This window comes from Notothenia rossii, assembly GCF_949606895.1.
Source record: "Notothenia rossii genome assembly, chromosome: 6".
NCBI classification, from domain to species: domain Eukaryota; kingdom Metazoa; phylum Chordata; class Actinopteri; order Perciformes; family Nototheniidae; genus Notothenia; species Notothenia rossii.
Window position 1 is genome coordinate 18304438 of NC_136909.1, and position 11604 is coordinate 18316041.

Sequence of the window (11604 nt, forward strand, 5' to 3'; positions counted from 1 at the left end):
TCCAGCACTGTTTTTGTTTTAACTTGCACCATAATCCTAATAGCCTTAGTATTGTACTTTCTTTCCTCCTCCCCTCCCACAGGACGCTCAGGATGCAGAGCGGGGCCTGCCGTTCCATAAAAAGTGTTTGGGTCCTGTGTCAGAAACGTTCTCCTCTATCACTGTGCACTGTCTGTCCTGGATCAAAAGAGTCTATGAGTTCTACACGGCTCCTGTTGTCAAGTTCTGGTTTCACACAGTAGGTGGTATGCATGTGTGTTTTTGATGCAGCATGTGTGGTATCTAGTGTTTATTTTCTAATCTGCCCATATTGATTTATTTTTCCCTTCCTGTCTCTGATCTTTCTTTAGATGTCCTACTTGACCTTCCTGATGTTATTTTCCTACGTGGTCCTGGTGAAGATGGGGGATCAGCCCAGTGTTCAGGAGTGGCTGGTCATAGCGTACATCTTGTCCACTGCAGTGGAGAAAACCAGAGAGGTGAGGCAGTCCGAAGAGAGACATGTTCTCTTCTCATTTTCTCATCTTAACTTTGTAATAATGTAACTATTTGGGGGCATGATGTATGCATTTGTAATGCATTTCCTACACAGGGAATTACGATAAAATATTCATATTGCAGACAAAATAGTATTCAAGTTATCCCTTATACAATGCTTTGTTTGACAGAGAAATACAATTAAAATTAAAAGTCTCAATTATAGCGTGTTTTCTTTCTGAGCACCGGCCTCTTTTTCAATTGTTCCTAATGAGAAGAGAGCGTATTGGCCACCTAGCGTTTTTTCCAAATGCTTCTTGTTAAAAATCACTAAACTTTTCAGAAACTTGCTGGTTTTCTTGGCTCAACAGTTATCATGGTGCAAGAACAATGTCAAACAAAAACAGAGACTTGCCGAAAAATGCTAAGAAAAAACATTCAAAGGCACTAATAACAGTGACACATTCTCAAGAAATTGTTGTTTTAGACACAAAACTCATGCATTGGGATGAAATGCTCCCCAGCTATTTTTCTGAAAAAGATTGACACAAACTAATAAACACATGACACCTACTGCAGGGCTGTCTGTCCTATGAGAGGGATCCCTCCTCTGTTGCTCTCCCCGAGTTTTGTACGGTTTTTTCACCATTAGTCATGATGGGGTTTCTTTGGGAGTATTCCTTGTCCGATGTGAGGGTGTAGTATTCTGTACAAACTGTAAAGCCCCCCCTTGTTATTTCTGACAACGGGCTATATAAATATAATTTGATTGAGTGACTGATAATACTTAATAACAAAAGAATATTCAAATATATACTCCTTGCTTAGGTCCTAATGTCGGAGCCGAGGAAGCTGAGCCAGAAGCTGAAGGTCTGGTTCTCTGAGTACTGGAACATATCAGATTTTATTGCCATCCTCCTCTTCATGGCTGGATTGGTGCTGCGTTGGCATGCTAATCCGTACCGGACGGCAGGACGCATCAGTTACTGTCTGGACATCATCTTCTGGTTCATCAGGGTGACGGACCTGTTGGCTGTCAACCAGCATGCTGGGCCTTACCTCACCATGATCACTAAGATGGTAGGCAGAGACAGTACACTGCTTGTTGAAGAGGACGTAAGTGTGTTGTGTGTTTTTGTGTTTAGTCACCCCCCCCCCTCTTTCTCTCTGTCTGCTCAGACCAGAAACATGTTCTTCATAGTGGTGATGATGGCGATAGTGCTGCTGAGCTTCGGGGTGTCCAGGAAGGCCATCCTGTCACCAAATGAGGAGCCGTCCTGGACCCTCGCTCGAGACGTCGTCTTCCAGCCCTACTTTATGATCTACGGAGAGGTCTACGCATCGGAGATAGATCGTAGGTCATCAATGAGAAACAATAGATGCTTATCCACTGGTGTTGATTTAAAGCAGTAGAATTAGAGTTTCTTGGGGGAGTCGCTTGATGTCAGATTACTGCAGTGTTAACTTGCCACTTGTCCTTTGCAACATGAAGAGACAGATAAAGTGAATGTGTTAAATCAAAGTAAATCAAATGAATTTGTTTTCTATTTAAGTAGCACACTTCTACTTAGTGTCCGTCTTACCTATTATACCATTTCCCAGCTTGCATAAACACATTTGATTGATATATTTAAGGCAAATTGAATATAATTGGTCACTTAAAGTTAGCGCTGGTTGGTGCTCGCCAGCGGGTGGAAGCCAAACCCATATTCCCAGGGTTTTAAAACGGAAACATCACACACACAGCAAAATACAGGTTGATGTTTGAAAGGGATCATTACATATATGAGTAGACTTTTTGGGGGAAATTCCTAGTTCCTTTTTAAGAAATGTCATTCAGGCAAGTATCTGTGACGTTCATTAATGATTTCTCACTATCTCTTAATTAGACAATGTAAAAGACCCTTGACATTTTACAATGTATTCCCACTGTTCCTCTTGGTATTGATTGTTAATGGGGTAAAGTGTGTGTTTGAATTTTTGTGTTGACAGCTTGTGATGACGGTCTTCCATGTCCTCCTGCTGCCTTTCTCACGGCGTTCCTTCAGGCGGTCTATATGTTCTTCCAGTACATCATCATGGTCAACATTCTCGTTGCATTTTTTAAGTAAGTTATAATTATTTTTAAAAAATACAGTGCAAGACTCCCGATAAAGAGGACTTTTGTTTAAATTAATGTTGTCTGCTCAATAACAGCAACATCTACTTTGACATGGCATCAACGTCCAATAAGCTGTGGAAGTACAACCGTTATCGCTACATAATGACCTATCAGGACAGGCCGTGGCTGCCTCCACCTCTTATCCTCCTCAGTCACATGATCTCAGGTTTGAGAGCCGTCTACAGGAAATTGAGAGGAGACCCTGAACGAGAGGAAAGTGGCTCTGGACTGAGTGAGTACTGGAGTGTGTATGTGTGTGAAAATAAAGAGTTAGAGTCGGTTCAGTTCAGTGTGAGATTGTAATAACTCCTCCTGTCTTTACCAGAGCTCTCCCTGGGCGACGAGGATCGTAAGAAGCTCCATGAGTTTGAGGAGAAATGTATAAAGGCTCACTTCCATGAGAAGAGTGAATGTCTCCACAGCAGTCAAATTAACAGGATCAGAGCCACAGCTGAGAGGTGTGATTGATAAACTATTTCATTTGTATAAACCTCTAAAAGCTTGGTCCCTATCTAGGATGATATTGGTTGTAATAGTTTCTATACTAAAGTATTTAAGTTTTTTTTTTAAATAATACAACAGATAACACAAAAGGACATCGTATTTACAGGACTACATGTACATACCTAGAGACATTGACAAGTACCAACAGTGTATTTATATCTCGCCCTGTCAATAAGCCTCACCTTCTTGGCAAAATCTGTACAAATCAGATTTATTATTTGATAAAGAAAAAAAAATCTAAGTAAAAAAAAAAAAAAAATCACATTTTTTTTCTTTATTTTTCAATATCGCGCTAAATATCGTACCGTGGACTTTTTATCGCGATATTATCGTACCGTGAGTTTTTGGTATCGTTACATCCCTACTATTTTGTAAATGTTTGTTTGACGACTCAATCTCTCACACTTATAAAATAATATCTTCACTTTTTCTACTAGAGCTGAGGAGATGTTCCTGATGGTGGGGGAGGTCTCGGAGAAGGTCATCTTCATTCATGACAGCCTGTCAGAGCTGGACTCTCAGCTGGGTCAGCTCCAGGACCTTTCTGCTCTGGCTGTGGACACCCTCACTCTGCTCTCTGCGTCTGACAGCCTGCACCAGGAGGCCCGCCTGGCTCAATGTCGAGTCATCACATCGTCCCCGCTTATCCTCCCTCACAGCTTGACCCTCCCACACAGAGGTGGAGCAGACCTTGATGCACTTAATATGTGTCGAGTGATGCCCAAGTCGTGTAAAAGTACCCTGCCTTCTTTGCTGAAGGGCCATGGCCTTGTGGCGAGTAGACTGGCATCCCAGGAGAGCAGGGGAGGCAGACAAGGACACACTGAGAACGGAGAGGAAGAAGCAAAGCAGGTACTTACGGTGTGCATTTAATAATACAAGCTCATGTAGGAAGTGAAAGAAAACAACGAACGTGGAATTCAACCCTAGCAGTACACTTTATAAAAACAAAACAATCACATCATTAATATATTGAAACATTTTGTTTCAAAATATACTTCATCCACAAAATGACCATTTGTCAATAAATGACTCACCCTGTGTTACCTTGAATTTAGAAGACAATTTAGATTTTGCTGTTAGAAGTGCCCCCCCCATTTACTTCATTTCATCAAGACTTTTCTCTGTTGTTGAATGATTAGTTCTCTGATAAATTCAAAAAATAAAGTTACACAGGAGTAATTATTCTAACATTTTTATTTTTGTGAGAATTATTCTTTACCGTCTGTTTTCCCTCAGGATCCACAGACTGCTCCTGCTCAACGTCCGCCTGAGAACGACCTGGGAGTTTCTAAACCGGCGTCTCTTTCTTCCTTCTCTCACCTCTATGGAGGCGGAGTTAATCTGGGTAGATTCGACATGTGACCCATACCTGTATCGCAGTCAAGAAGAACCTTACGTGGAAGAGGAGGAAGAAGAGGGAGAAGGAGAGGAGGAAAGGAAACATGAACAACTCTCTAATATAGAAGTATCCAGGGGATCTAGCAACGCTGTCCTTCTGTCTGACCCACGAGAAGTCTCTGAGGGTTTGGTGAATCCCGCCTTTTCTCTGGACGTTAGCCAACCGAGTTCTCGGCCCAGACCTTACAGTCAGTGGGGCCGACCTGCGAAATCTTCCAGGTGGGCGTGTCTGTCCAGAGACCGTCCCTACAGGTACTGCAGGTCTCTGTCCTCCAGCGTGGAGAACATGACTTTCTCAGGCGCACCTCAGAGTCGAAGGAGGGGGTCATTCCCTACTCTAGACGAACCAATCAGCAAAGAGAGTCTGTCTGATGGGAGGAGGTTTAGTGATGACACATCGCTACGAAGCAGTATGAGCAGAGGTAACGTTGTTTGTAATGCAAGTTTCTAATTGTTCAAGTGGACGGTTTGAAACAAAAGAATAAGAAATGACTCATAAATCTTCACCATTAGCATGCATGGAATGTACATCGGTTTATTACAAAACTTGTTGGACTTCCCATTATTATAGACAGGGCCCTTGGATATAAACAAATACAAACATTATACTGATAACAAATCTGGGTGTGCTTTATTTCTACTTATGTGTACTGAATTGGATTTGTGATATCAATTTTGCAGAGTGGTCCAAGTCATCTGACTTCCCTCAAGACTGCAGAGGCAAAAACCAGAACAAGAAGACAGTGAAGATACAAGAGAGCGCTCCAAACACGGTCAGAAATTCACAACAATCCGCTCAGACAGCTCAGTAATACACAACATGTTACATAGATCATCAAACCCTGCTAATGTTTTTGTTTTATAATCTCTGACTCTTTATTTCTTGGGAAAAATGGCTAACCATGCAGTCCCATTTGTCTGAGACCTGCTGGAGAAGGGGCCGAAGATTTCGAGGAGAATCTACATGTTGGTTGGCTTCAACCAGCCTCAATCAGCTCAGTAAGTCACTGCTGTCACATATTAGTAATTAGTAATCTTTATTTATTTATATAGCACATTTATTTATATAGCACATTTAAAGTATAGTAATACTTTAAAGTGGACCTATCATGCTATATTTGAATAATATAGTGTAGGGCCATACCTATATAAGGCATATTTATACTTTTTATTTTTCAAAATACCAAACAGATCATGCATTTTAGCCATTCCTCATTTCGCTCAATTTAACACTGTCTTTGCATGGGCTGATTCTGTGAGAACAGCACCATCTACAGGCCTGGCATATGTACTACAGCGTCTCCAGCGCTTTCGAACGGCAATGTCCGTGGCTGTCTCCTCCTGATTGGTGGAGTTGGCCCAATAGCCGTAGCGCCACTTCTGTGACGTCATAGAAGTGTTCAAATCTGGATCAGTCTGTATCAGATCCGTTGCAGCCCCTTTTTAAGAGATTTGGGTATGGAGGAAAATAGAGAGGGTTGTGTTTTCTGACACACTGGGTGAGTTCCCTGGAACACCGGGCACACATATTCATGTATAAAAGACGTACCAAAGTGCATTTTGCATGATAGGTCACCTTTAAGCATAGGTCATACCATTGAATCTGAATGTGAAGATGAGTAAAGCCTTTACCAAACCAAGGCCTCTCTGAATGTATCATGTATTCAACCCAGCGCTCAAATAAAGAGGCATGGAAAACAGTACCACGATAAAAGGCCCAATGTATAAGTTACTCTCCTTGTTAGATATTGAATATATCAATATCGTTTCAGATTTTGAACCAATGGATTTGTTGCAGAAGCAAGTCTTTTCCCATCAGGTAAATCTGTGGCTCATTTTGGCAACATACTGTAGTGATATTAGGAAAATATATTGTATAATGTCATGAGATCGGGTTAATGATGTTTTCTTTGGCCTTCAGGATGCATGGACCTCGACCCATTCAGCATGGAACAGCTGGGCCAGATCCATGAGCCGCATGTCTTCGTAAGTCTTCCTTTTTTTCTTTTTACTGTCCGAAACATCCATGCACATCAAAACTCATGAGATTTTATTCACTACATCAAATGTTTTTTCTCTATTCCTTTGTTACAGTTTACAGAGCGTGATTGCCCTTGAAGGTATTTGCAAACATAAAGATTGTATACAATGCTATAGACTATGTCTATAAATAGACCCTTTTTTGTTATTGTGAGACCCTTTTTTGTTATTGTGAGACCCTTTTTTGTTATTGTGAGACCCTTTTCTGTTATTGTGAGACCCTTTTTTGTTATTGTGAGACCCTTTTTTGTTATTGTGAGACCCTTTTCTGTTATTGTGAGACCCTTTTTTGTATTTTCATTTCCCTTTTTTGTTTTGTTTTCTGCAGCAAAGAGCTCCTCATTCAAGTCCACTGACAATTTGTATCCACACTATGCAGGTATTATGCCACGCAGAAAATACGTATGTTTAATTATGGCTATCAACATTTTCTGGAACTCTAAATCTTAAAAGCCTATTATTTGAACATTTGTTTGTCTCAGATTTCATTAATAATTATACAGGTATTGGTTTTGACCATGTTTTGTTCGTGTGTTGACAGCTATGGAGAGAAACAATCTGATGAGACTGGCTCACACCATTCCCTTCACTCCTGTCTCTATTCTAGGTCAGTGTTTTGTTTGGTGACACAGTGTTTTGTTTATGTCTGTTGATGGCATCTCTTTCCATTCACTGTTTCTTTTATATTCTCTGCAGGAGTTGAAGAGGTGAGCGTGTACTCTCTGGAGGAAGTTCCCTCTGATGCTGACCCTGATGCCGGCACAGTCTCGTCCTGGTCGTCACGCGGCCTGTCCGCCCTGCTGCAGCCCCTCTCCAGTGAAGAGGGCTCTCTGGACGGGGGTCTCCGGCAGGGCTGCAGGGTGCTGTGCACCTGGGCTGAACGTGACGTGCTGAGACCCGGCCTGGTATACGTGGTCAAAGCCTTCAGGCCGGAGGTGGTTCGTGCCTGGCAGAGGATCTTCCATGGTAGCACAGCACTGCTGCTTTGCTTAAGGGTAAGTGTGTCTACAAAAGTAAAGTGCACATAGGCAGGGAAGCAATGAATACTTTATGACCTTTTTACTAGCCGACGGCATCGCCAATCAGCAAGATTGCTCCTATTAAGTTGCAGATTCACAATTTTAAAACCCCCTAAAGGAGAGGTTTGCATTGTGGGAGAATTGCCTCCTCAGGGGGCTTCAAATTGTTTCAGGGGAGGCTAAGTGAATGCAGGGAAAATAAGATTTTGTTCGCTATTACATTCGTTATCAAAGGAGTATCCCATAGAATAGTCTAGTTTTGGGGAATTTAACAGTTTTTTCCAAGGAACCGAACCTAATAAAAGCCAAAGGACAGACCTTTTTATGTATTTGGTGCAGTGTGAAGTTATCTCAATCGGCAACATTAGGCTATCTTGTCTAAATCCTTGAGTGTTTTTGGGATCAAATAACATCAACTTGATCCCACAAGCTTCCAGGCATTAAGCAATAACTAACTAAGTAAGTAAACTAAGGGAGGGTTGAGGGACATATAGCTCTCTATCACATCAACTTCATGATCAACCTCTGTTTGACGTCCCTGAAGGAGATCCAGCAGCAGAGAGCAGCCCAGAAGATGATGCAAGAGTTCAACGAGGTCAAACCTGATGACATGCACCACTCACCAAGGTGCGTTTTCTCTCCTTTATGTGTACGTGTTGATCTGTGCTTGAACTAATCGCCTTTTCTCACCATCAGATTCCTAGATGTAGCGTTGGTCCTCTGGCAATCCAATGGCCAGTGGCTGACTATTGAGAGGAACATGACAGGTGACTTCAGGAAGTACAACAACAACACAGGAGAGGAGATCACCCCCTGCTGTTCACTGGAAGAAATGCTGCTGGCATTCTCACACTGGACATACGAGTACTCAAACAGAGAGCTGCTGGTGCTCGACATACAGGGTACATTCCTTTGATGTGTGTGTGTGTGTGTGTTTCTGCAAGGCCTGTTATCTTCATACAGGTTTTTATTTTTGCTCTCAAATGCAGATTTATAAGACATATTCTGCAACCATATATGCAACTTGTTTTTAATACAAAAAAGTGCAATACACAATATATATATATATACACAATAATAAACATTATAATTGAAATAAAAGCCCTCCCTCTCAGACACACTTGTAGACACCACATATACACATACTGTATATACAGATCATCAACAAATCAGCACTGTATTGTTTTAATAAAAATACAAATACAATAGAATCCATACCAGACACACAAAAGAAAACACGGATTAGAGAAACTCTTTAAAAAGATCTTTAAGGGAATCAGCTGCAGAGTGCAAATTATTCACACTATTATACGCGTGTGGGTTGTTTAGTTTGTATCTGTCTGTCTTTATTTATCTATTTATTTACCTACCTATTTATTTCTACCTTGACAGGAGTAGGAGCGGAGCTGACGGACCCGACAGTCATTATGTCGGATGATCAAAGGTACAGCATGTCGAGGTTATAAATGACAGACACCTTTATTTATTCAAATATAATTTTTCATATTGGTAAAATGGTTAAAACCGTTTTTTCTGACCTCTTAACAGTGGAAGCAGGGGTGAGATGCTTTTTGGTCCAGATAACCTCGGAGATGCTGCCATCAGCGGTTTCCTGCAGAGACACTCTTGCGGTGCCTGCTGCCGCAGACTGGGCCTAGCAGGTCAGATATGTTCAATGTTACTGTGTGTGTGAGAGAGCACTCAAATAATGTGTTTTTTCATTGTTCAAATATGTGAAGAATGCAGGCTTTCTTTTGTAAACCAATATGTGTTTTGCACTCCTCAGCGTATACATAGAATTTCTTATGTCATTGTGTTTTTTTCTTGTGCACGTTTGTATATGCAAGTATTCGTATGTCACCTCTGTGTCGTCACTCAGGAGGCCAAGTTGGCTCTGAGATAAATCCCAGACAACTTCAAATGAAGACAACACACCAACAGCCAGCTAATTAAGCCGCGAGTGTTCGTTTATTTCTATAACAACAGTAGTGTTTGAGGCATGGGGGTGGGCCCTGCTTTGTGCGTTGTGCTCCACGGCCTTTGATTACATATTAATCATGTCTTTGTGCTGGCGATGTGCTGCTGAGACTTTAGCTTTGATTAGCTATTAATTAACGTCTCTGGGTAGGCACGATACCGGCATCTAGAGGATAACTGCTCGGAAAGAAACTGTGCTCAAAAACAAACAAGCCCGGCAAACAAACACACAGACACACACAGTCAGACACAGTTGTTTTGATATTTCAAAGGTGCGTTGCGTTTCCTATTCCTCTTCTTGTGTCCTCTCCAAGATTTCTCCAACAAATCAAACCAAATTATTCATGCTAGATGCGTGGACTTCCTCCCAGGCCTGTCATTATTCTCTTTCTTGTGGTAATGACTGTGTTAGCGCAGCAACATGTCGCTAACTGATGTTTCTGTTGTTCAGATTTAAGGAAGTGTTTGGACGGCCGCGAGAACAGCAGCGAGGCTGAGCCGACGCCGCGGAGGGAAGAACAAGAGGACAATGAAACTAGGATGTAACCTTTGACCCAGGAAGTAGGCAAAGAAAGACACTTGCACTTTTACCAACACATGTACATGTGTGTACCGCGACATGTCTGCCTGAACACACACATCTATGACCTGCGTAATGTGTGCCTGAGTTAGTCCTGATCTCTTTGCTGCGGAAACAGCGCGAGTGAAGAGGGACCATGAGCAGTCTGGGACTGGACTCTAGAGATGATATTAAATTAGGATCTAATATATTATTTAAATATATTAAGCAAAAACTGTCAGGAGGGATCTTTGCAATTGTTCTTATAAAAAGGGGTTTATTTCATTCAGCTGTATTTAATCAATCATAATACAGTTATAACATGTTTTTACAAAAGTCTAAAAATCACTATTTTTCTATTTTTTCTATAAATATGTTTATATATTGATACAATTAATGTAATAGCTTAGACACTAATACATGATTGATTCATTTCCATGGGTAAAGTGATTTCATATTTTGTTAAAATAAAACAATCTTTAAATTCAACAATGTTTGTGTGAAAGAAAAACAAGTCAGAAATGCACCCATAAAATTTCTTTTATTTTTTTTTCTTCCCACAACAAAATGTCTACAAAAGCGATAAAATATAGTATTTAACAAAAATCACTTCAGACCTTCACATTGTATGTACATGTCAAAGGAGGACTCGGTAAGGGCCCTGCATAACTCTGAACTTCAACCCACGTTGATCCATCAAGTGTGGGTGTTTGTGGCTCTACTTAATGCAAATGCACACACACACACACACACACAGCTAGACACACTCTTTCATTCTCATGTGAAAATAAAAAAATCTACAGTACAGCTGATGGATTAAAAGTAGAGTCAGAGTTCAGAGTCCAGCAGAGATCCCTCTTACCAAATGAAAAAAAGCATAAAATGTAAAAACTGTAAGTGTAATCAAATACACTTTTTCATGTAGTTCCCCTTTTTTGATTGGTTTCTCAAGTAAACTCACACAGTAAAGCATCTACGCCCCACTCTGCCAGTCCTTCCTCTCCTCACTAGCTATGGCACTTTGAAACAAAAAAAAGTCGCATTTTATTGTTGGTTTTTTTGTCTTGTTTTGTTAGTCCTGTGTAAAAGAGGTTCTGTAGCCTAAGCACCTTTTAGGTTTCGGTTACAGTTTGCTACATTTTGTTTTATTTGCTCTTGCTGGGATGCAAAGACATTCTAAACAATAAATTAACAATTTTCAACACTACTCCAACTGCACCGATGGGTAATGTATCGAGAACGTTTACAAAGCATTGGTAGAGCAAACGTCTCATTCTCTCTGTCACACACACACACACACACACACACACACACACACACACACACACACACACACACACACACACACACACACACACACACACACACACACACACACACACACACACACACACACACACACACACACACACACACATTCTCACAGGTTCTCTCAGGAAAGGGAGGAGGAGGCTTGGGGTGGAGTG

The 11604-nt window shown here is 41.1% G+C and overlaps 1 protein-coding gene across 1 annotated transcript in view; it reads left to right on the top strand.

Annotated features, from left to right (window-relative positions):
- The window catches only part of trpm6 (transient receptor potential cation channel, subfamily M, member 6), a 20434-nt gene extending 9089 nt beyond the window's left edge, over positions 1 to 11345 (top strand). The window contains 23 exon segments of the mRNA XM_079689853.1: positions 83 to 238; positions 351 to 479; positions 1306 to 1557; positions 1657 to 1831; positions 2470 to 2584; positions 2674 to 2870; positions 2964 to 3096; positions 3580 to 3994; positions 4382 to 4495; positions 4497 to 4965; positions 5225 to 5316; positions 5452 to 5542; positions 6316 to 6362; positions 6465 to 6529; positions 6638 to 6663; positions 6912 to 6962; positions 7125 to 7190; positions 7280 to 7578; positions 8147 to 8229; positions 8299 to 8504; positions 8995 to 9046; positions 9151 to 9263; positions 10031 to 11345. Coding sequence (XP_079545979.1) covers positions 83 to 238; positions 351 to 479; positions 1306 to 1557; positions 1657 to 1831; positions 2470 to 2584; positions 2674 to 2870; positions 2964 to 3096; positions 3580 to 3994; positions 4382 to 4495; positions 4497 to 4965; positions 5225 to 5316; positions 5452 to 5542; positions 6316 to 6362; positions 6465 to 6529; positions 6638 to 6663; positions 6912 to 6962; positions 7125 to 7190; positions 7280 to 7578; positions 8147 to 8229; positions 8299 to 8504; positions 8995 to 9046; positions 9151 to 9263; positions 10031 to 10125 — 3441 coding nt within the window. The 3' untranslated portion in view covers positions 10126 to 11345.
- The last annotated feature ends 259 nt before the right edge of the window (positions 11346 to 11604 follow it).